This window comes from Oncorhynchus clarkii, chromosome 29 (assembly GCF_045791955.1).
Source record: "Oncorhynchus clarkii lewisi isolate Uvic-CL-2024 chromosome 29, UVic_Ocla_1.0, whole genome shotgun sequence".
Lineage (NCBI taxonomy): Eukaryota > Metazoa > Chordata > Actinopteri > Salmoniformes > Salmonidae > Oncorhynchus > Oncorhynchus clarkii.
The window spans coordinates 20,484,354-20,510,464 of record NC_092175.1 but is presented as its reverse complement, the minus strand read 5'-3'; the positions used below and the strand labels follow the sequence as shown (position 1 = coordinate 20,510,464).

Sequence of the window (26,111 nt, the reverse complement as noted above, 5' to 3'; positions counted from 1 at the left end):
TTCTCCATGTTCTCAGTTGGCAGTACATGTCCCAGTTCTCATCAATGTGATGGCTCGCTGCAGTGATGCATGACAGCGTGTTCATAGACCGCTAACAATATGTTAACGCCACGTATGGTTTTTGAAAGCTCGCCCTTTGTACTTGCAGAGCAATCATTGTACAATATCTCCATCCGGGCCATCAAGTTTTTTTGTCATCTTGTAGTCTGGTTCTAGATATGCCATCAGTGCATTGAAGCCTACGTCCTTTACCATTGACAGTGGCTGCATATCAACTGCAATCATTTCTGTCATCAGCGCTGTGATTTTCTCACTCCGTCCGTTATCGCACTGCAGCCAGCAACGGCTTGGGTCTTTCGATGTCTCCCTTTTCAGATGGTTAAGCGTTGCAACTATCCTGCCACTGTAGTTCAATTCCACCTCGGGAGTTCCACCATTTGACCACTTTCTCATTTAACTTCTCAAAGTATACAGGGCTTCGCTGCTGTCGCATCCCTGTCTGACTGCCACTTTCCCAACTGTAAACAACGATGAGGTGCTGAGCGCATTATATCTGTGGCAAATCATTTGAAAGATGCATATATCCTCTAACAAACGTTACAGCATCGTTGCGTAACATGCTGACCAGACCGCTCGCGCCTCCTCCATTGCGCTCATGTTGATTTTTTGTCCACCCACACCAGACGTAATCAGGATATGAAGGTTGAAATAACAAAACAAACTCTGAACCAACTATATTAATTTGGAGGCAAGTCGAAAAGCGTTAAACATTTATGGCAATTTAGGTACCTAGCTTGCTGTTGCTAATTTGTCCTGGGATATAAACATTGGGTTGATATTTTACCTGAAATGCACAAGGTCCTCTACTCTGACAATTAATCCACAGATAAAAGGGTAAACCGAGTTTGTTTCTAGAAATGTATTCTTCTTTGGACTTTATATTGTGGTTGGCAACCAACTAAGTTGCATTACTACTACCAACTGGACTGGAGTGTGGACCTCAGTTCATTTTTCAATCACCCCTGTAGGTATATGCTCCTAAAAACCAATGAGGAGATGGGACGTGGGTATTAGAGGTTGACCGATTAATTAGGGCCGATTTCAAGTTTTCATAACAATCGGAAATCGGTATTTTTGGACACTGATTTGGCCGTTTAATTTTTTTTTTTTTTAAGTAAGGTACGTTGCTAGCGAGCTTTAAACTGATCTTATAAAAAACAATCAATATTTACATAATCACTAGTTCCTGCGTTGCATATAATCGATGCGGTGCCTGTTAATTTCTCATCGAATCACAGCCTACTTCGCCAAACGGGTGATGATTTAACACTGTCGTTGCACCAAACCTAACCATCAATGCCTTTCTTTAAAATCAATACACAAGTATATATTTTTAAACCTGCATATTTAGTTAATATTGCCTGCTAACATGAATTTCTTATAATTAGGGAAATTGTGTCACTTCTCTTTCATTCAGTGCAAGCAGAGTCAGGGTATATGCAGCAGTTTGGGCCGCCTGGCTCATTGCAAACTGTGTGAAGTCCATTTATTCCTAACAAAGACCGTAATTAATTTGCCAGAATTGTACATAATTAGGACATAACATTGAAGGTTGTGCAATGTAACAGGAATATTTAGACTGATGGATGCCACCCGTTAGATAAAATACTGAACGGTTCCATATTTCACTGAAAGAATAAACGTTTTGTTTTCTAAATGATAGTTTCTGGATTCAACCATATCAATGACCAAAGTGTGTTATTATGTCATAATTAAGTCTAGGATTTTATATTTCATAGAGCAGTCTGACTGAGCGATGGTAGGCAGGCTTGTAAGCATTCATTCAAACAGCACTTTTGTGCGTTTGCCAGCAGCTCTTCGCTGTGCTTCAAGCATTGAGCTGTTTATGACTTCAAGCCTATCAACTCCCGAGATTAGGCTGGTGTAACCGATGTGAAATAGCTAGCTAGTTAGAGGGGTGCGCGCTAATAGCGTTTCAATCGGTGACGTCACTCGCTCTGAGAGTTGGAGTAGTTGTTTCCCGCAGCTTTTGTGGAGTGATGGGTAACGATGCTTCGAGGGTGGCTGTTGTCGATGTGTTCCTGGTTCGAGCCCAGGTAGGGGCGAGGAGAGGGACGGAAGTTATACTGTTACACTGGCAATACTAAAGTGCCTATAAGAACATCCAATAGTCAAAGGTATATGAAATACAAATGGTATAGAGAGAGAAAGTCCTATAATAACTACAACCTAAAACTTCTTACCTGGGAATATTGAAGACTCATGTAAAAAGGAACCACCAGCTTTCATATGTTCTCATGTTCTGAGCAAGGAACTTAAACGTTAGCTTTTTTACATGGCACATATTGCACTTTTACGTTCTTCTCCAACACTTTGTTTTTGCATTATTTAAACCAAATTGAACATGTTTCATTATTTATTTGAGGCTAAATTGATTTTATTGATGTATTATATTAAGGTAAAAGAAAAGAAAATATGGGCTCTCTATGGTCAGGACGTGACAGTCACAAATAGAACCAAGTTCTATTTTAGCGACTGGCTATGCAGACGTGCGGGTGCAATGATTTGAATAACATGTATGTGTACATTTATTTTACAAAGCACGAAACTCGAGCAGTGTGGTCAGCACCTTAGTCATTTTGTTAAATTGTTATTTTTCCTTTCATTATGATGACCGGAACCTGCACTGTGATTAGAATTTTGTTTGCTCTGCCATTTCCTGGTTGCTAAAATTCTAATAGTTTGCCTAATTTCAGTTTGTGACAACCGAATATAGTGTAGAGAATCATTGTACCATCTAAACCGCTGTGAAATATTTAGTTGCATAACCCAAAATATTGTGTTTTCAGCAGTTTGAAGTTGGTGTACAAAACCGATAGTAAAAGATGCAAGAAAGAAACTTAAAAAACGGGAAGCATAGATATGTTCTATGTGTGCTATATCTACTGCTTCTTAGAATTGTTTTCATTGAGAATGACAGATATATAACTCACATTTCTATGTGAATTTTGTTGGCTTGCCCAAAAAGTTACATATTGCAGCTTAAAATAAATAAAAACGGTTAGGGATATTTTTTTTAAATGCAAGATCCCAATGTCATTTAAACATTCACACCCAATGTCATTCACACCCACACCCACACCCAATGTCATTCACAGCCACACCCAATGGCATTCACACCCACACCCACAATCCACACCCAATGTCATTTAAACATAAACGTTGACTGACAGTGAGTCAATGATCGTTTTTTTTCATAACATGTTGCCTGGCAGTTTGTCTATGAGGTGGTGTTCTCCACTCTGCCCACTAGAGGGGGATCATGGCCTTTTAGTCCCATGTGTGCATCAGTCACCATTTTTTATCAAGCTTTTCTCCCTTCCCATGATTGTATTATACAACGTTGAACTCAAATAACGCAATGATCAGATTTGAAGTCAAATCAACAATTGCAGTTGTTAAAGAACAGCTGGAGGTGATATGATTGGTATAACTATTATAAAATGTATTGCTCAGAGCGGGTCTCAGTTGAAGTGTTAATATACTGTTATCATTGACTCTTCTCTGACCTTTCCACCCCCCCCAGAAAAATGGCATCCCTGTGCCCGTCACCCCTAAAGCACCCTGGAGCATGGATGCCAACCTCATGCACATCAGGTGAGAAGAACACCAATGATGCTCACAATACTTCATGGTTAAATTTAAGGTTGAAGAAAATACATATGTTTTATTTTTACAAGAATAGTTTGTAACTTTCAGGCGGTATTGGCCCTTTTTGGTCATTTGTCTCCCACATTAGCTATATCCTGTAGAGCAGTGCATCCCAACTCCGGTCCTTGAGTATCCCCAACGCCACACATTTTTGTTGTCTACCCGGACAATGACGCCTGATTCAACTTATCAAGGGCTTGATGATTAGTTGAAAAGTAGAATTAGGTTTGCTTAGTTGGGAAACACTGCTGTAGAATGACAAAGGGAATGAATGTGTTCACCAACATACCTTCTCGTTGTCTGTTTCAACAGCTATGAGTCTGGAATACTGGAAAATCCCAAGGTAAGATCTTCTGCATGCATGAGCAGGCTGAGGAATCAATCAGGACAATTATGGCCCCTAACATGTCACCATTCATCCCAGTGCCAGATTCAGCAGGTTGTTCATCTCACCTCCTGCTGTCTGAATCAAAACAGCAAACTTCTCAAGAGTATCAGGATGGATACACTGGACCTAGGTTCCACATAGTGTCAGCTAATCCATGTCATTGACCATACAGTATCTATCACATCCTTTGTCCTCCTACTCATATTCAACATTTCTCTCCATAGTCAACCTGCCTGGTAGTTTATAGATTCTCCCTGTTTCACATTTTATTTTTTACAGTATATATTATTGTGTTATAATATGTACAAAGCAATAGCTGATAGGAGTAGAGTTGTGAAATAACTTTCCCAAAAAGTTTTTCCTGAAATCCCGGTTAGGGGATTCACAGATTTCCTGCTTATTCCCTCCTAAATTCCATGAATCCTCCAACCAGGATTTCTGGAAAACCAGGGGATTTGGGGAAAGTTACTGGAATTTTGCAACTCTAGATTAGAGAGACTATTGAGATAAAGTTAAGAAGAGCCCCCCCAATCTCTTATATTGGCACTAGCACAGATAAACCAAACCCTGAGCCCACAGTTAGACAGAGAGAGTTTGATCTCTTCAGGGGTCAGAGGTCAAGGCTGTACACAAAGGTCACCCTTGACGACTCAAACCTCATCCCTCCTTGTTGTCTCTTCTCACCCTAAACCTTGCCGAGCCTGGGAAGAGCCTGGGACACACAGACACTGACTTGTCATCAGAAACGGCTCGCATAATTCCCGATTTCATGGGAGCCGGGGGAAGGGTTAGGGCAGCGCGCCCAGCTGGGCCTCCTGGGTCCCCCCGGCTCTTGGGGGACCATTGTTTCTGGTTGCGCCGCCGCAGGCTGCAACGTGGGAGGGACCCATTTCACCGTGACACCAGAATGTCACCAGTAACAGTAAAGTACAAAGGCGGGCAGACAGATGAGCGTCCCAATGGACGGGGTGTCAGGGAGGCGGGGTGTCAGGGAGGCAGAACTGTAACGCAGGCTTTTCTCTCTCCGACGCTCGCCCTGTGGAGAAATTCATCCTGAAAAGAAACGACTCAATAGCATAGCGATGTGTAGTATGACAGTATTGTGTAATTGATTTAATTCATGGTTTTAGTCCCATTTACTTTCACAATGAATTTATCAATGGAATTAAATGCGATGAAATATTTATGGTGGAGGAGATACAAGTGATAAAGGGATTTGAATACATTACTCGGGGCCTGTTATGATCCATTTCAGATTGAACCGACTGTAATAATTCACTCATTTGCTCAGTTTCTGCTCCCGTAGGAGATTATTTGAGATAATACACATTTCCCAAGTACTTTAAACATTTTACTTTTAATGTGTGTGTCATTTAAAACCGTTTCAGGCTTCTAAGAAACCTTACTGTAAATTGAATGTACAACCCAGATGGTAATACTACATCAATGTACTTTGTAATTATTAACCTCTTATCAACATATGCACCCAAACATGACTGTCCGTGAGGAGATATTGAAAAGGTCATCTCAACCTTCTAGATCTCAACTGGGCATCTGCCTCCTAGGAGTCCAGTTACCCCCCCAAGGCCGGAGCAGACTCCCTCCATTCACAGTGCCTCTCCGCCCACCTGTAAACACAATGGCTCCACTCTCCCCACACACAGATTAGGAAATGTCCAAATGGTCGCTCATATGTTCCTTCTGAGATAAGGTAGCCAGGGTCAGGTTGCACTGTGGTTATTCCCACTAGCTGGATTCTCTCCCATTACACCAGAGGTTAGGCTTTAGCTACACCACTAGGCTACATTGTCTTTATCCTCTCACGTTTGACGTTGTTCTTCTAGACAGTTTTACTGGATTAGGAGCAACCGGTGGATTCAAGTTTCTATGAATGATGGAATTTTGATGATGCATTTTTCATTTTTGAACACATTGCAATTTAAGGACAAGCATTTCAACTCTGAAGTTTAAACCCTATGTAACAGATCTATCATTTGCCTTATCGATAACACGTTGTAGCTGCTTTCCTGATCTGATTGAACTTGTATAAATAACGTGAAGCTATTTAACTTGAAAAGGCAAGCTATTTGTCCTGAAACACAATATCCTCTGTGCTGCCAGTTTACCGGTCAGGGGCCGGGTCCCTGGGGCAGTGTGACACTCGTCAGCAGTCATTAAAACATCCCCTCTGTCTAAATGATAGTCCCTGGCTTTGGCTGGACTTCCCCTGGCCCAGTAGCAGCCCAGTAGGAGTGAAGGACAACGATGTTGTGTGGTAAACCCCGAGCCCCTTTGATGGTATTGACTAAAGAGGTGGTAGCGGAACAGACGGTGTTGCTACACAGAGGAAATGAAACTTGTTTTCTGTTAGTTTGGAAATGACCCGGCCCGTGACGCAGCTGCCTAGGGGGAAGGATGCGTTGGATGGTGTGTAGGTGTCTTTTCAAGCATGGAGGGTTAGATTTGTCATGCAACCTTCTCGCCCCTTGGTCAGATGGTTGGGTCTGACCTATTATAGAGCTCTCTGTCAATCTATTTGTCTCTGATGTTGTTGCTATCTTATAGTTTGTGCTTGTTACTAGTGTTGCCTTTTGGGCAAAGCTGTTGGTAGATACTGTAGACAAAGGTTAAGATTTTCTTTATTGGTCAGTTGCACACAAGGTTCAACCAAAATGTTACTTCCGCTTCCAACCCCCCTGAAATACACACATACACAGGTTTTGGAGAGGTGCGGGTGCTACCACACTGGGTACCTGGGGAGCTGTTGTTGTGAGGGGTTAAGTGCCTTGCTCAATGTCATCTAGGATTTGATACAGCAACCCTCCAGTTGCCAGCTCACTTCCCGGCAGATTTTTCCCAACTGACCCGGGATTCGAACAGGCCAGCCTCCGGTTGCTGGCTCGCCTCTCTAACCGCTAGGCTACCTGCCACCCCATGATACGGCCAATGATAATGTTAACCAAATGTAGCGGGGTGTTAAACATAAAAAATAGTCCACACATCTCAGATTTAATACATTCTCAATGTGCCATGTTTGCAAATGGCATTTTAAAGACAAGGCCTGACTTTAGACGTGGTGATTTAAGTGTCAGTTCCAAACCAGTGGGCCAGATTTTCTTCCAGCCCCCCCCCCCCAACTCTCTCCCCACCTCTGCCTTTTCTTTGGAGGCCACCGGACTCAATTGAAAGGCAATGAGGCAGCTAACGTGTGGAAAGATAGAAATTTACTCACTTTAAGTTCACGCTGCCACAGCCCTCTTTCTGGGGGCCGCATTGAGTGGGACCACAGCAGCACCACAATATGGCAGAACTGGAGAATGGCTGCAAAAGGGAGCTATGCACAGCGACATGATGGCTGAGCTTCACGCCCCATTTGACAGCATTGCTCTCCCTTTCTCTCACTCTCGCTCCATTTCTAAATGTTCCTGTGTTTCGGGGCCAGGGGCTTTGGGACCGGTCCACCTGCGGGGGGCTGGAATTGAAATGCATTGATCTTTAAGCACTGGAAACTATTCCCTCGCTCTTTCCATTTCTCTCTCTCTCCCACTTTGTCACTCGCGTCTCGTGAGCATACATGTTTGAATTGATATTCCATGTATTTCCTTGTGATAATGTGTCTGTGTAGAGAGGTAAGAAGGATAACGTCTTTATCATATAGTGAACTCTAGCTGGCAGAAACAATGCATCTTCATTGGTTAGGATTGCGTAGGCTTTAAACTACTGTAGTAGGTAAAGCAACTCTGTAGAACACTATAGTAACCACACAACAATAGTTATCATACCCAGATTCACAGAGCAAGGCCTGCTCAGTCTGTTGTTCAAATAAAATCATGTCGTGTTCCTCGGTTCTGTCCCCTTCAATAGTATGCATCAAATGGGGTTTTCGGGGAGTCGTTTTGCCCCACTCCTTCTCCCTCTCGTTTGTCGTCTTCTTGGGCGCTGAGGCAGAAAATAAAAAGGAGAGATGGGAGCCTTTTAAAGTCGACGTTGGTGTTTAGTTAAAAGGAAAGAAGCGATTGCACTCGTTCCCCGACGTGGGCAATCTCTCTGCGGCTGAGAGCGAGATTAGTTATCGTATGATTTTTTTTCGTCTGGTAAAGGTTTTCATTTAAATGCACCCAGTGGTTATTTTGCATAGTTCCCCTGCAATTTGCCTCAGCTCAGGGGACATTGGCCATCGTCTGGTTGTAATGTGAGGTAATTGGCAGGGGTGTCAGCCCGATTTTTATTTAAGTGCTCAACTACCAACTCCCCCCAACTGGAAAACAACAAACGTCTGTGTCGGCTCCCACAACTTCCTATGGCTCTCAGGGTAGGAGGGGTAGGTTGTTGTTGTGTGGGTCCCATAAAGATTCATTCTTCATCTGAAGAGAAATAAAGGAGAAAATGTCAGTCAGAAAGTCAATTCCAGAAGATGTGGAAAAGCTTATGGGGAGGGGGAGTCTGGATGGCAGATTTGGAAGATTTGCTTGCGCCTTTCCAAACAGCCGGTGAATATTGTGTGGCATTCGCTTGAGTACATCCTGTCATAGTATCAGATGTGCTTTGACTTATGAAGTGTCTTCTTTCAGTGGATTGGGGTCTGTCTTTCTCTTTTTTTTCTTCAGCTGCATCTCTTTCTCTTCTCTCCACCTCCCTCTGCGGTGAAAGGCCAAGCAGGGAAAAATGAAACCAAATAGAGGAGAAAAATAGGATGTAGATTTTTGTCTTTTTCGCTCAGATCCTGACAGCTTTTGAAGGTTATTTTTTTTCACGCATCATCCCATCCCTCCACCCACAATAGACTGGCTATGTCTGCCATGTTCTCAACTGAATCTCCTAGTACCATACCAAGTGCTGAAATGTGAATGTCATTGTGTGTATATTACAGAGCCATGCTCCAGCTGGCCTGTACCTGATGACCAAGAGCCCAGAGGACGCCCCCAACAGCCCAGATGTGCTGGAGATTGAGTTCAAAAAAGGTGTGTGTCCGTCCGTCTGTCTACATCTCCTCATCCCATGTAGTGGGACTTTTTAGTCCTCTAGTTCAGCCGGGGTTTATGATTCCAAGTCCAGTCCTGACCTGTGTTAGTTTGTTCGTCTTGTCCACCAATGGCTTGGCGATACCCACAGCCCCAGGGCTGCTGTAGACCCCGTGCTACCCTGCCTTTCCCTGGCTGTGTTTATCACTCTGACCACCCAGACCTAGGACAGCCCAGCCCCACAACCCGGAGCAGTCTAAACTAAAGCAGCCTGCCTGGGGGCATGGAGGGGCCGGAAGCGTTAAGCCAGCTAATACAATTGACTGAGGGAGGCCCAGGAAAGTGACACATTAGCACAGTTGCCGAAAAGAGACACGCATCCCAGCCTGGGGCCAGAAGCAGAAATCCCTCTAATCTAGATCCTGGTCACAAGTGTCCGTGTGTATAAATGTATAGATGGGGGGGCTACAGGCCACTGAGGCCTGCTGGGGCTTCAAAAGACATGGCAGGACATTAGCCTCTGATCATGGTGATGACCAGTGACAGTTTTATGACGACCAGTGACAGTTTTATGACATTGCTACTACACTGAAGCAGTTCAGAGAGGAATAGAAGAGAAAGAAGGTTTCATCTGTGATTTACGTTGGTATCTGTCTGCTGATTTATGCAGCTTTGAGGTTTGTGGGGTTTATTTGAGATTTATATCTGAAGTAAGTGAAACTGGAGGGAGAGGAGCAATGATAAAGTTTATAGAGAACTGTTAAATCTTCATTTGAAGGAAGGTTTAAAAATAAATAAAAAAAATTAAAAAACCTGGTAATAGGAATCTGAAACTGTGACGTCATCACATAACCTGGTAATAGGAATCTGAAACTGTGACGTCATCACATAACCTGGTAATAGGATCTGAAACTGTGACGTCATCACATAACCTGGTTTCACCTCGGCCCTTTGCTTATTTGCAATCAGTTTTCATAGTTTTTTTTTTCTCTCCCCTTATTGAGTGACGATGACAAAAGCTGTTTTAGTGGCTCACACAAAGGCTTCAGCTTACTCCTCCTCCTCAAGCACAAGATCAGCGCAAGAATGTTTCCATCTTTTCATCTCCCACCAGCCCTTTTTTTCACCGGGCTTTCTCACTGATTAAAAAGATAAACTAAACTTTCTTTCATCAGCAGCAGTTTTCCCCTTCTTTCTGTCCTTTTTTTTTATCCCTCTTCCTTTCATTGAAAGAGGGGGGAAAGGAAAAAGAGAGAGGAAAAATTTAAAGCAGTAATTTTTCCTACAACTGTGTCTGCTGTCCCATTGTTTGCACTGTTCACTTCAGCGCTGAAGAAAAGGGCAGGCAGGGAAAAGAAAGGCCCAGTGAATGATAGACCCGGCGAGATGGAGGAGAGGAGGACGAGAGGCCGGGCCCGGCTCCCGCATTCACACCCTCACTTAATTTATTTGAACTTTTAATCTAATTATTAACTATTTGGGGGATCAGGGGGCTTTGTCGGAGCGCTATCCGTGTGCCCTCTCCGGCTCTGGGAGTTTTCCTCAGGGGCCGAAGTGACAAAGCCCTTGTCTAAAAATATTTTGTCAAGTCCTTTACGTGTCATTCGAACAGGGCTTACATTTGGGCCCATTGAAATGCAACCAGGAGTGCTGCTTTTTTACCGGGACTTGATTGGCAACTGCAAGCATGCTAAATGCTAATGAGCGCTGGATGGATAGGGGAGTGACTATCTGCAGATTTATTTTTCTTTCTTCTATCCTTCGTGTGTCTTCAAAAGCTCTTTTAGCCCCCCCCCCTCCCCCGCCCATGTCCCAGTCTATTGCACCTCCTCCACCTTTGACCTCTGCGTTGCTCATTTTAACCTATGAATACTATGAATAAGCAAGTAAATGAGTGGCCAAAATACATTGGCCAGTTTATTAGGTACACCACCCCTTTCATGAAGATGGTTCGCTCCTACAGACAGTAAGTCACATGGCCATGGTTTGCTATATAAAGCAGGCAGACGGGCACCGAGGCATTCGGTTACTGTTCGATTTAAACGTTATTATGGGCAAAACAGGTGACCTAAGCGACTTTGAGGATGTTATGATCGTCTGTGCGGCGGTTCCAGTATCTCAGAAACCGTTGGCATCTTGGGCTTTTCACGCACGACAGTGTCTAGGGTTTACCGAGAATGGTGCGACAAACAAAAAACATTCGGTCAGCAGTCCTGTGGGCGAAAACAGCTCGTTGATGAGAGGATGAATGAGAAGGTCAAGAATCGTGCAAGCTAAGAGGCGAATAACGGCGCAGTACAACAGTGATGTGCATAACATCTCGGAACGCATCTCGTCGGTCCTTGTCACGGATGGATTATTACAGCAGACGACCACACCGGGTTCCACTCCTATCAGCTAAAAACAAGAGGAAGCGGCTCCAGTGGGCACCGGATCATCAACACTGGACAACTGAGGAGTTGGTTCCTGTTGCGTCATGCTGATGGCAGTCAGGGTTTGGCGTAAGCAGTAAGAGTCCATGGCCCCATCCTGCCTGATGTCAACGGTACAGGCTGGTGGCGTAATGGTGAGAAGACCACCACCCCTTTCATGAAGATGGTTCGCTCCTACAGACAGTAAGTCACATGGCCATGGTTTGCTATATAAAGCAGGCAGACGGGCACCGAGGCATTCGGTTACTGTTCGATTTAAACGTTATTATGGGCAAAACAGGTGACCTAAGCGACTTTGAGGATGTTATGATCGTCTGTGCGGCGGTTCCAGTATCTCAGAAACCGTTGGCATCTTGGGCTTTTCACGCACGACAGTGTCTAGGGTTTACCGAGAATGGTGCGACAAACAAAAAACATTCGGTCAGCAGTCCTGTGGGCGAAAACAGCTCGTTGATGAGAGGATGAATGAGAAGGTCAAGAATCGTGCAAGCTAAGAGGCGAATAACGGCGCAGTACAACAGTGATGTGCATAACATCTCGGAACGCATCTCGTCGGTCCTTGTCACGGATGGATTATTACAGCAGACGACCACACCGGGTTCCACTCCTATCAGCTAAAAACAAGAGGAAGCGGCTCCAGTGGGCACCGGATCATCAACACTGGACAACTGAGGAGTTGGTTCCTGTTGCGTCATGCTGATGGCAGTCAGGGTTTGGCGTAAGCAGTAAGAGTCCATGGCCCCATCCTGCCTGATGTCAACGGTACAGGCTGGTGGCGTAATGGTGAGAAGAATGTTTTCCTGGAACACGTTAGCTCCCTTGATACCAATTGAGCAACATTTCCACAGAGAATCCCAACGAATTCGGGCAGTTCTGGAGGCAAAGTCCGACCCAGTACTAGATGGGTGTACCTAATAAACTGAATTTAGTGTGTCTTTGTAGGGAAAGTTGGGGATGGAGATTGATTGGGGACCACCAAGGCGTGTGTGTGTGTGCTTATTAGGAATGGTCAATGCATTCCAAATAATGCGCACACACACATTCGCTCATACCGCAGTGCGAGGCTATTGGTAGAAAAGGTATGGGTGACTCAGCCCGGGTGTGTAATTAAATTAGGAAAGGCCTGTCTGGGATGTCACAGCCTTCAAATGAGCAGGGCTTTTGAATGTGTTAGTACTTCTCACCACATCCCATTGAAGTATTCTACCATTAACAGCCGTTACCCTCCCTCCACATTCCCCCACATCCAAATCTCCCTCTCCACTCCCTCACTCTTTTCATGGTCTCTCCCATCTCCCTTGTGAACTGTGTTCAGTGCCTGGGAATCAGTCTCTTCACTTTGTTTGTTTTTAGTGAACATTAAACGAATAGGTGGAAATGTAGTAACAATTTTGGCCATGCGTATTGATTCTGTCAGATTCATAAATACAGCTTCTGCCCAAATCCCAAATTTTCTGAATGTGACGAGATCAGATTTGAAACTGTAAGAGAATAATATTGTTAACCTGAATGACCTACTGTAGCACAGTATTATGATGCAGTATCTCTCCAGGCTGTTGCGTAACTGACTGACTGTTCCATTCCAACCCACACAGGTGTGCCCATCAAGGTGACCCACGTCAAGGAGGGGAAGTCGAAGGACACACCGCTGGACATCTTCTCTTACCTCAATGAGATGGGGTGAGTCGGACTTTCTCTTACCTCAACGAGATGGGGTGAGTCGGACTTTCTCTTACCTCGATGAGATGGGGTGAGTCGGACTTTCTCTTACCTCGATGAGATGGGGTGAGTCGGACAATCAGTAGGGAGAGCCAAACTGCGAATGAGAATCCTTTATTGACTACATGGAACCACCATTAGAGGGCAGTGTGTAAACTCTTACTGCAGTGTTTTCAGCAAAGTGTGGGTGTTTGCAGGCGAGAATACAGAAATATTGACTACTGTTCTTGGTGAGTAAGAATTATATTGTGGTTTCCATTGTGGTCTCAGAGGGAGGCATGGAGTTGGGAGGATCGACATCGTGGAGAATCGCTTCATCGGCATGAAGTCCAGAGGTAAGGCAGTGACGAAGTGTAATGAGAGAGCCTATATGTATAAAGAGAAGAGATCCTGAGAGAATACAGATGAATTGAGAGGAAAAACATGTATACTGGATCAATAGCTTTGGTTAAAATGCACTTCCCTTTTATAGAGATTTTAGATTTATAGATAAGCTAGCACAAAGACATACAGTACCTACTCCGCCGTAAGTGCCAACACTTCCATGTCCTATCCATTTGTAAAGCTTCCTGTCACATCTCTAGTGCTTTCAGGCAATTGCAGTCATTTTATGTCAGTGCTAAAAGGGAACACTTGCTATTCCACTTGCATAAAAGTGTTGTGGAGGAAAAGCAAGACCATGAACAAACACAGCATTATGTGCCTCTCTTTCCTTTCAGAGGAAATGTTTTTCTCTGGTTCACCTGTAAACTGAGGGTCTGATGTGACCCACATTCACTTTCACATGCAGAAAGCCTTCGCATTTCTCTTTTTGCAGCCTCCCACACACAGACACACGCTGTTGTTCACACACACACACTCCATCTCGGCAGTCGGCCACTCCTCCGCATGACTTCGAATTGCCCTCTCCGTCAACAGAGCTTCTCTGAAACCTCCTTATTTCTGCATGCTTAAGGGCCGTGAGGGGCCAAGATGTTTGTGGCACCGTGTCCCATGTCAGACAGCACGTCACTGACTCCCTCAGTGGCCCCTGCCTCCTGCCACACTGCATTTCTACTCCTCACAATAACCTGACCAGCAAATTGACTCGCCAACACACTCCGCCTCAGGCGTAGTGGCAGGTAGAAATTGAAAAATGGGAAGCCCACTTTTCTCCCTCTTGGCTGCACAAAAGATCAAAGCTCATCTTTTCTACAGAAATTGGAAAGGAGGAGTGTGAGGTTTGACGGCAGTGAATAACTAGTAAAGATTGTGTGTTGACGGCAGGGGGAGAAGGGGGGTTTGCACAAAAGATGCCAAGGAGGATTGACTAGTTGACAGACAGACATTTATTTGTATGTCTTGGGGGTGGGGGTCAAGAAGGCGGGGCATGGAAATGGTTGTCAAGAATGTTGTCAGTTCTCGACAAAACATTCACTGGTGTATGTAAGTGGTGTACACCTGTCAACCCTTGTCTGAGCTCTGAACTCTCCACTGTGACAAACCATGTTGTGCTGAGGATCTGTAGAGAACGTTATGGTGATGATTAACTGGTTTGATTTATTATTAAAATAAATTTGTTTGTTTTTGGAGGCATTTTTATATATTTTTTCAGACATTTTAGAATATCAGACAAATTTGTACTTTTTTGTTTTTCAGGAATTTAGTTTTAGGCCTAGTTGAATTCAAGAACTACAATTCTGAAGTGTGTGTGTGTTTTGATTCTTGATCAGAGGAACATCAGGAAAGCAGGAAGCAGGCTTAATGTGTGTATTTGTGCCTGCATTCGTGGGCTGTACGCCCAAAGGGGAGCACAGGCTCAGCCCAGGTGGGGTTAATGCTTAGTCTTAACCCCTCTACCCCCTCTAGCAGAATTGGCCTACATACAGAGAAACTGTTTAAAAGATTAATACCTGGAAATCACTGGTGTTTTTGTCCTCCTAAGCTTAACTAAGCCACAGTTGGTTTAGCTAAGGTAAGAGAGACTTTTTATTGTTCATTTGTCTTTCTAATCTCTCTTTGGGGTGCTTAAGGTAAATTGGCTTAAAGGGCAGTTTGAACTGTTTTATCAGATAGTGACAGTTGAAATGCCCCTGTTTAGCCCTCTGTTGCCTTGTTTTAGTGGCTCAAATTGACACTTTTTGAGGTTTAGATAATTAGCAGTTTTACTAAATCCTGTTTTGGGCAGCCAGTGCTTTGTAAGTGCTTCTCAATTTTCAGATGATGTTTTGGTCCCCCCCTCACCTTCAAGTAGGCTCCATCTAAGACAAGAATTGTATCGGTGCCCCTTCTAACAGTGAATTGAGGTCCCAACACAAGGCGCCCATCCGCAGAGTTTAATCCCAAAGACTGAATGGAAAGGATAGGAATATCCTGTTAATGCTGCCCACACGCAACCATAGTCAATTAAACAGAGATGTCCCAGTGGTTTAGCGTATTAGAATGGCATTATTTGAATAGAGAAACGCGATCTCTCCTCTGGTCTCTTTCGGCCTTTTCTTTTCGACCTCATAAGACAGACAGCTGAGTGACAGCTTCATTTCTCCTGTCATCCCCCCCCTCTGTCTTCTCCCTCCGTTCCCCTCAACAGTGCAGTGGGGGTAAATTGCAGGGTCGGGAGAGCCTGGGGCCTAGCTCAGGGCTGGCGGGGGCCTCCTACCCTGTCATTTGCCCGCGACAGGCTCATTCTGACTGGGTTGATATACTGTGGTGCTGGCCTGTCCGTCAGCCAAGGTATTGGAGGAGGAGGAGGGTGAAGATGGCTGGTGCCTAATAGAGCTGTCTGAGTTGAGTTGGTCCTGGAAGAAAGTACAATGAGGTTGTCATGGACACAGGACCACCAGAGACCTCTTCTGATCAATTTAAATTATATTGGTCGCATACACATATTTAGCAGATGTTATTGTGGCTGTAGCTAAATGCTTGTGTTCCTAGCTCCAACAGTGCAGTAAAATCTAACAATTCACAACCATACACACATCTAAAAGTAAGAATGGAATATTTTGTTTGGGGGGGGGGACTATTTTGAAATGCAATGCAACCTATGTGCTTAATTTGTCTCTCCACCATTCGTTCCGCACCTAGTTGTGTGTTTCTGTGCTCCCCCAGGTATCTATGAGACCCCAGGAGGCACCATCCTGTACCACGCTCACCTGGACATAGAGACCTTCACCATGGACCGAGAGGTCAGGAGGATCAAACAGGGCCTGGGGGTCAAGTTCGCTGAGATGCTCTACAACGGTACGTTTGGTGTATTACGCAAAAAAAACACAAACATTTAAAACAATGCTCATACAGCATTCAGAAACGGTACATTCATGGTTATGTTCTCTCCTAGAACACACACTAAATGGTTAGCCAAAAACTATTCAGCCTCCTGATAATATATTTGATTCATATCATGTTCCCTTGCTTTCAAAGCACTTTACATTGATGATAAAATTATGCAAAATACTTTACACTGACCTGGGTGATAAATTGTGCATGGCACACGGCAGCCATTTTGTGCCAGAACACCTCACACAGTGGCAATCACGGTGATTGACAGGTGAGGATTGACTATGTTACTTCTGCCTCTCATAGAGGTAATGTGTGCCTAGACCTCCTGTCCGCCTGGCTCAGGTGTCCTAATCCCCCCCGGCCGGCCTTCCTTCATCCCGTATAATAGGATCACAGCCGTTAGAGACTGATTACTGAGCCACTGCAATTTAAATCCTCATGAGAGGAGGGAGCTGGCCAGGCAGGCAGAGAGACCAGGGAGAGCGAGCAAGACACCAAGGTACAGGCGCTAGCTAGCTCCTTCTAGGAGGGGGACAGAGATTAAACTCATTATGGTCTTAAAGCGTGAAATACCACTGTCTCTGCCTGGCCCACTGCATGGGCTAAAGCCACAGGGGATTCCCTGAACAGAACACAGTATGGAGAGAGAGAGCGAGAGAAAGAGGACAGCTGTGGCTTGATCCATCCACTCAGCCCTGGCCTGACTGTGATACTCACACCAGTGCAGATTCTGTGGAAAGGGACTGGGTGAGAGGATTGTTCTTGGGATTGGGAGGTGGAAGGGCATGGAAGAGGGAGAGAGCCACCCCATGGAGATGGGCGTCATTTTTCTCTATCCCCCCCCCCAGTCCAGCTGTCCCTCAGACCGACAGAGCGGGTCACCTGGGTGAGGCAGGAGAGGGGGGGGAAGGGTCTGAGCCTCACCTGGAGCGATGGGACGAGCGCTCGCATAAGGAGTGGGATGGGAGGAGAATGTGGTGGGGGAGGGTCATATGTGCACAATTGAACCACACTTCTAATGGAGGCTGAAGGATGATTTCCATTATAGTGGCATGTATACATCCAGTTCCTTGTCCCCAGGTTTCTGGTATAGTCCAGAGTGTGAGTTTGTGCGCCACTGCATAGACAAGTCCCAGGAGCGCGTGGAGGGCAAGGTGCAGCTGTCTGTCTTCAAAGGCCAGGTCTACATCCTGGGCCGCGAGTCGCCCAAATCCCTCTACAACGAGGAGCTGGTCAGGTAAGGACCTCTAGCATTGTGTGCATGTGACTAATCTCTGGGTACAGTATAATCAGTTCACTGCATATATTCAGTATCCCCATTGTTTGCTCAGGTCACTTCATTCTCCACTGACCCCACACCAACAATAAATGGACACTGGCTCCAAAGACATCAGAGTGCGGAGCAGGGGTGTCAAGCTCAATTCCTGGAGGGCTTTCTCCCCATTGGTCTCTTCGCTGTGGAACAGTGAGTCCATTCAGACACCTAAGCCCCCAATGCCCCCTGGGCAGGCTCAGTGCTGACCAAAGCCTCCATATGCCCCCTTCCATCTCCACCGCTAATGGCATTTCCAGCCAAAGGAGAGGAGAGTGCTGCTTTTAGGGCCAAAGCACAGGTTTCATGCTAGTTAAGCAGGGGGAGCTGTGCAGCTGAGAGCTCAACCTCGCTCTCTTTCACACACACTCATGTTGGTGACTGAGTGTTGGGTTGCACTGGAGGAGAAGATCTTAGGGGCACTATTCTGAGGTAACAGATGTGCTGAGTGTCCTGTGAAGGATCCCATTGTGGTGCGAAGTCCACTTATACCACCTGAAGTACAGCCCCACACACACACACCATTTCACCCTCCAAACCCATGCTTAACTGTAAGACCCTGGTGGACAGCTAGCTGCGTCTCCTCAGTAAACAGTGTCATTAACACAGTGGTATAGCATCACACACACGCTGCATTGATCTGGGACAAATGTCAAAAGGTTTCCTGCTAGGTGTTTGGCAGTCAATTAGACCACATGGTTTTTCCTATGTATTCACCTTCTGGAAACCTGCTTCCACAGCCATTCAACACCTCATAGACCGCACTCATAAGATGGTAGGTAGGGAGCCTTGTTTTGAGAGTTGATGGTGGTCTTGCCTTTCTTTCTCTCCACGGAGTCTTTTTTTTTTTTTTTTTTTTGACATTCTTTGATTTCCTCCAGCACGGTGTGTCTGAAGAATGAGTGCAGGTCTTAGATTAGCAGCTGGGGCTCCGTGGAGGAGGAGCTGAGGGTGTTAGCGCTGCAGGTAAAAACGACTGTAATTAGGCCCTATTCTCACTACGAGATATGAAGGCAAGTATGAGGGGATGGGGTGGCGAAAAGATAATTCTACTTTTCAATTCACATTACATCCTTGTCTAACCTTTTGTGGTGGCTGGCAATGCGACATTCTTGGTCCGCAGCTCAAATTGACCGTAAATATCACAGTAGCAAGTAAACACAAAATATTCAGCAATAACCAGGTTTCTATCCAATCTTTTTATGCGAATAAAGTACATGTCAGATAAATCACAACAGGCCTGATGGAAACAGACAATCTGTCGGTAAACTTTCCTAATGTCGACAAAACAAAACACGCTTAGCAAGGTGGGCTATTTTTGTGGGTAAAGTTAATTGTAAGAAATGGAGGTGGAAACAAATATTTATATTATAACCATCATATGGAAGTAAACTTGGAGTCATGCGATGACTCGTTGTGTCGTCCACGTATACAGTTTGAGGCTACAGATGAAATAAGTTATGATGAACTTCACAGGGTGGTGAAAGTTCACAGTGATGAGCTTGATGCAACTTTCCAATAAATATCGAGGGTCTTATTCTGGTGACATGATGATCGATGCTTGGCTGCCATTTGACAAATAAACAATCTCGCTGTCCATAATATTCTCATCATGTAGGCTATACCCGCACTGTATCTGGAGCTGGTGGCTAGAGCACAAGTGCCCATACCAGAATGGACACAGTCACTATAAAACGTAAATTTTGTTTGTGACAAGACCGTCAGCAGAGTTGAAAATGCGATGGAAACCCATTTAACTTGTACTTTTTAATTGGGTACATGGGAATTTAACCAAGTTATTTTTATGTGCACTATCCAGCCATTTTATAGGCTAATGTTACTTGATGAAGGCATGATATAAATCAGACTACTAGTCTGATCTACTGTGATCTACTGTGGGCTACTGATGACAACCACAGCTGCAGGTAGCCTAGAGAATCGTATGCTCTCTTATCCCATGTGGGCAGAAATGTAACGGTGTGTTTTTATCGCCTAAAGTAGGCCCGTTTATTTGTGTTTGAGAAAATGTGATCAAGCTTGGTTTCTAGTCACACTTCGGGTGGCTGTGCTAACTAAGTCTTTTTAGTGGAATGAATCAACACAATAGTGATGACATGCTGTTTGAGTGTCTTTTTAGGTCTACATGATGCAACCCTGCATTCAGCGAGCTCAGACTAGTATGTTTCTGTAAATGGTTTAAATGGTTTAATCCTCCCTAGGGCCAGGAGTCTTTCCAGGAGTTTTATTTTAAACCACATGACCGGATTAGAAAAACTATCTGGTCCCATCATAGCACATATAAAACGCAATATAACAAGTCTCAAATATAAGGACAATGTCTATACATTTCAGCTGTTTAAAAAAACATTCCTCTGCTGTTACCTTTTATACTGTAGGAATGTTGGCTCAAGGAGACAATTGTTTCCACTGCCCTGCTTCAACTGTGTCGCGTACTACCTTCGGAGGGTAGCGAGGCTCTAACATAGAGGAACATACTCTCCCCCCTCTCTCTCCGACACACACACACACCTTTACAAATACGCACACCTTACAAAACCACACACCTTTACAAATACACACACCTTACAAAACCACACACCTTTACAAATACACACACCGAGGAGGAGAAGGGAACAAGCCACAAGAGGCCTATATAATACATGTTCACTAGCACAATTTTTACATCGCGGGCGTTGCTTACAAAAAGGATGTCCCAGACAGAAAAACATCCTGCTTAGGAGTTTGTAGAAAACTGGATTGTCTACAAATGAGTTGGGTGTTTGTGCTTTTTCTCAACGTGTGGTTGTTTATTTTCCCCCTCTGAAATCGCAAACATAAAGAGCAAATGCGTTCAGAGAGAAATCTATTGACATTTTGTTTGAATGATGCAATAATCCGTGGTTAATGTTATTCACTGTCCTACCTCTCCTGTGGGCTAGACGGGTGTTGGAATAACTGCAAAAGCCCTTCCCCAACCACATAGCCCTACATAATAACGTGACTTACACCCCTGTTTTTTTTGTCCCAGTATGGATGTGCAGGGAGACTATGACCCATGTGATGCCTCTGGATTCATCAAGATCAACGCTGTCAGGTTTGTGTCCTTCATAAGCAAACTCAATTGTCCCAAAAAGTTATATTTTCATGAAGGCTTCTTGAGCGTCAACCATATTTCTTTTTTACATACACTTTTTTTTTATTTAGATAAATGCGCTACTAACTCTCTGTTCTCTCACTGCAGACTAAGGGAGCACCACCGTTTGCAGGGGGAACATCGCTCCAAGCACTAGGGCTAGACGGTCAGCCTTGGATCATCTTTCTCTCCCCTGTGTCTTAAGCAGCTTTACACTTCCTAATGTTTACTCTCACCCCTTCTGCCTTACCGTAGTAGTTTTCTAGTTCCATATTTCAAATTATGTGTTTGTTACCGTATGTTGTAATAAAAAGTATTTGAATCATTGAAGTGTATTGCTGTCATACTACATTTTGTGCTTAAGAGGGTAAATTAAAATTCTTACATTGATTTAGTATATCTGATGGGTGTCCTTTTGGTACAGAACAGTTGTATCTGGGCACTGTTCCGTCAAGAGGTTAAGGGTATCAGGGAAGCTGTATCATGTAAACAGTATATGTAGATCAGTAGATGACGCTGTTGCCTAGTGGGAGGTTGGTTGGTTGCACTGGTGTGCTTGGGCCTTGTTGCTAGGCTAGCTGTCATCTACTGTAGTGGAAGTGATGAGGCTATTTCTGGTATGTGACGGCGCGACTGGAGTGAAAGGACAGGCCAATTGGGGGTCGACGTATATCAGGCTCAGCATGTGTGCTCTGCTCTGTTCATCCCAACTGCATATGGACAGACAGCCAGCAAGAGATGAACTTATGACACGTATATGTATTGCAGTTAAATGATACCTTCTCTTTGAGTCTCCATTGACATGGATGTGTGTGTCTCAATGCAGAATCTATATATATTTTTTTTAAATGAATTTAAACAAACCGTTTTTAAAGTTAGTGCCCTATAGTCTTATTTTTCATTCTTCCTCTCACACTATATGATCCAAACCCTCTCCAGATCTTGGGGTGTCCCACACTGTTGAAGGGGCGATAGGCTGGATGAGGGGCCGCCCTGAGCCTGAGGTGGACCCAGGCAGGAGCCCTCCTGCTGGGCTTAATGGCCGGTGGGGGATCCCCAGGTCCTTTCAGTCCCACCAGAACCCCTCAACCCTGCTCAATTACACCGCAGGCGTCTCAGTCTGCCTGGTCAATTACCAGCTAGCCCTGGCATTTAGTAACGCGTGCATACATTCAGCAGGTCGCCTGTAATCACTGGCCTTTTGGGGGGGGGGGGGGGGGGAATTGCTTGTGCAGAAAATGAGGGATTCAGATTAGCCAGTGAAGCTGAAGGAGAAAGGAGGGTAGGGTAGTACGAATGTCACTCTCAATCTGTGGTCTGTGGTGGGAGCTCAGTATAGCTCTGTGTAGGGGGAAGATAGTTATGACCTTTCACCTTTGTGTCTTACCCCAGGTCATTAGCCATATAAATGAAGCAGACTGACATGTGAACACTGCTAGGTGTGTGAGAGAGAGTGATGGAGAGCTGTGGTCTGTGGCAGCAGTCAAGGTGCCGCAGTTCAGGGCATTAACCACTAGCCTGTCCAAGGATTGGATGACATCATGAGAACGGCCTGGGCAGTGTGTACCGTGTGTGTTGCCTATGTCTCGTGTTTCAGCGCCAGCCAGCCTCCTGCTCTGCCCGCCCGCCTGTGGCTTCACGGCAACCTGCGTCTCTGTCAGGTATGAAAGCGAGGACACCTGACCAAGGGAATTAATCATCCTTGACCCTGAGTCAATTACCCCTCATTACCCACTCTGTGTCAGCCTCTCCAAGGAGACGCGCCACAATGGGATGACATGAAAGTCAACGGCGTCCCTGAATGGAGCCCTAATGGATGCTCTTCTGTCTGTCTCCGTAGGAGCAGACCTTCACTCTCTGTCACTCTCTCACTGCACACAAAGGACACCATTGTTCCCAGGTTACTGTGGCCTCTTGAGACGGATCCTCTAGTATTTTGTGACAGAGAGGGTGCACGGGTGTGGGTGTTTTGTCTCTGCTGTAGTGAAAAATATGAACGACATGGACTGTAGTCCAATTTGTAACTGCGATATCTCAAATTGTGAATTCAGTTCAAATTATACATATTTTTTTCTTTCTCTCTGGAATTAATCTGTACCTGCTCTAAAGTGTATAACTGAACGAGAAACGATCTCTTCAATCAAGTCAACCTCAAAAGTTTTCTGTAAACTGAAGTTAATGGCAGACAATGTAACAGTAAAGAAGGGAGAGCTGGGGGTCTATTAAGCACAGAAGATGAGTCTATTCTCTAACAGAACGTCTTGGGTCATTTAATCCTAGCCTACCTGTCTGGAGGAGTCAGGGGTCCCAGGTTCACTGACCTCTGCTCTAAACGGCAGCCAGCACAAAAGAAGCTGGAACAATAACAGTCCACAGGAGGTCAATTACCTGCAATTAGAATGCAAGGCAGGTCCCATCATTATGGTGAACCTGTAACCTAAGACGACAGCCCCATAAGCTTTCTCTATTATGTCTGTAGTGCACTTCACCCTGGGACTGGGAGTGTAGACCCTGCGTCCACGGTTCCCAGCTAGACACCTGGAAGAGTGGCAGTAACGCATGAGCGCAGTCCTTCCCTGTGTTCACTCCGTCTGCACTGAGGTAGTCTCTCCTGACAGATGGAAACATTAAGAGGCCGGGTCTCACATGAGCTTTGGTTCTGGGGGCAGAGTAGATTGGCACTGAGGAAGGAACTGGATGGGTGAAATAAAGTTCACAGCATGTACCTTATTGCCTTCAACGCCCCTGGGTTTACAGATCAGTGCAAATGAAGATGTGTGGGGAGGCAGACACTTTTGACTGTCGAAATGCACCCAAATAATATGCATGTAATCCTCAATGTTATGAAACCAATGTGTGACATTATCTGCATAGCATGTAGAGCAAATTAGTCCATCAATATTTTATAATATGAAACCAATTCCACCTGGTTGGGATGGAGTGTAATGCTGTCCAGCACCAGAGGGTTAACAACGGTCCCCAGAGGTTTTCCCAGAAAGCTAATGGGCCAGGAAAAGACAATGAGGTCATCCTCTCGCTGCAGAGTGAGTCGGGGAGATTTACGACAGGCCGAGACACACCACCGATTGGTTCTGACTTACTATATACTGTTCTACTGTGTTAAGTGGAACCGCTGGGATTAATGGATGTAGGCATTAGGTGACTTAATCCCACTGTGATGAGATGTGAGGATGGCATAAGGAGGTTTCAAAGACGGTGACATGTGACACCGAAGATGCCTTGCCAAGTCCACCACCGTGTTCGACATATGAGTTGCAGTATGTTTAATGTGAAGCAAACCCAGGCTGTGAAAGTGTATCAGAGAAACATAACAGCCTCTCTTTTTGCAGTACTTATTCTACAGTACTTGACTGTAGGACAACCTAGCTATCTAATATGCATGGATCCTGTGTTCACGGCAGTTGGGACAGACTTAGTTCTGGTGTCAAAGGACACTGGTATGTTACTTCCTCTCCCCAGAATCTATAAACGGATGGAGGACCATTATGGTCAAAGCCTCGTTTTTGTTTGGACACAGCCAGTGATGAAATATTGATGGAAAATTATAAATATTTTGCCTCCTGCTTAATGTTGCCCATCTGAGAGGGTTAATGAGTGTTTGGGATACCCTGTCTCCTGTTACAGCAACTAGACTTCTAGGGTCTGTCCCCCTGGGGCCAGGGCTAATCGATAGCCTTTTACAATGCCAGATTAACTTTTTCTTGGTCTACGAGGTCTTTGTGGCCAGGCTGAATCTTGTTCACCAAAATACAAGATTTAAATATGTTGGAATGTTTGGTCGATTTACAATGTGGTCACTGGACAGAAATTCTGTTGTATTTCATCATCTGCAAAATAGTGTCCAACACACATTTTTCATATTCTCAATATTATTTTAACAGTTATGTTAGGGGCGGCAGGTAGCCTTGTGGTTAGAGCGTTGGGCCAGTAACTAAAAGGTTGCTAGATTGAATCCCCGAGCTGACAAGGTAAAAATCTGTCAATCTGCCCCTGAACAAGGCAGTTAACCCACTGTTCATAGGCCATCATTGTGAATAAGAATGTGTTCTTAACTGACTTGCCTAGTTAAATGAAGGTTAAATAAATTAATGTTACCTGCTGTCTACTCCACCCCATTCATACCTCTCTTCCTCTTTGTCACAAGAGTGTTCGTGTAGGGATAGATGTGAATGAGGGTTTGCCCTGTGCCCCATTCAGACCAATACAAATCCATAAATGCCAAATCCATGGGGTTTAAAGCTTCTCTAAGAGGGGCTTTCCTCCCCCAGCCAGTTCCATAGAGGGAGTGGGCAACCAGGAAGTCTTCACAGATCTCACCAGGGAGAAGCAGCCAGGATCAGAGGGGTCTGGTCTCTATCCCATAACCAGCTGCCCTGTGGTCTCAGACCAGCTCCAAAACCCAACTCCCCAGGGAAGCAGTAATGTAGTATGTTTATCTCAAATCAATAGATTTATCTCCCTGGCAGTGACTACGCTCTCTGGCTCCCTCCCTGGAGTCTGCTGGTTTGTTAGCAGGCCCACTCATTATGTCCTTCGATTTGTTTCTGGGAGAGGTGGTGAATGGATGAGTGGCGTATCAGGTTCAAGGTGGTGATCCTGCTTGAGTGTATCCCTAGGAAGGTGATTTTAATGTTTAATGGCCCTGTTTACACTGAGTATACAAAACATTGCTCTTTCCATGAGACTGACCAGGGGAAAGCTAGGATCCCTTATTGATGTCACTTGTTAAATCCACTTCAATCAGCGTAGATGAAGTGGAGGAGGCAGGTTAAAGAAGGCTACTTAAGCCTTGAGACAAATGAGAAATGGATTGGGTATGTGTCCTTCAGAGGGTGAATGGGCAAGAGAAAATATAAGTGCCTTTGAACGGGGTAGTAGTGATGTCTGGTGAGGTAGTAGGTGCCAGACCCCCTGGTTTGTGTGAAGAAATGCTACGCTGCTGTGTTTTTCATGCTCAACAGTTATTCGCATGTATCAAGAATGGTCCATCACCCAACAGACATCCGGCCAACTTGACACAACTGTGTGAAGCATTGGAGTCAACATGGACCAGCATCCATTCGACACCTTGTAGAGTCCATCCCCCGACGACTTGAGGCTGTTCTGAGGGCAATAGGGGATGGAACTCAATATTTGGAAGATGTTCAGAAAGTTT

General features: G+C 44.9%; 1 protein-coding gene across 1 annotated transcript in view; it reads left to right on the top strand.

Annotated features, from left to right (window-relative positions):
* The window catches only part of LOC139388343 (argininosuccinate synthase 1), a 28,468-nt gene extending 7,203 nt beyond the window's left edge, over window positions 1-21,265 (top strand). The window contains exons 7-15 of the mRNA XM_071134959.1: window positions 3,608-3,678; window positions 4,045-4,075; window positions 8,991-9,081; window positions 13,109-13,193; window positions 13,503-13,567; window positions 16,320-16,451; window positions 17,571-17,727; window positions 20,831-20,896; window positions 21,044-21,265. Coding sequence (XP_070991060.1) covers window positions 3,608-3,678; window positions 4,045-4,075; window positions 8,991-9,081; window positions 13,109-13,193; window positions 13,503-13,567; window positions 16,320-16,451; window positions 17,571-17,727; window positions 20,831-20,896; window positions 21,044-21,092 — 747 coding nt within the window. The 3' untranslated portion in view covers window positions 21,093-21,265. The remainder of the gene's footprint in view (window positions 1-3,607; window positions 3,679-4,044; window positions 4,076-8,990; window positions 9,082-13,108; window positions 13,194-13,502; window positions 13,568-16,319; window positions 16,452-17,570; window positions 17,728-20,830; window positions 20,897-21,043) is intronic.
* The last annotated feature ends 4,846 nt before the right edge of the window (window positions 21,266-26,111 follow it).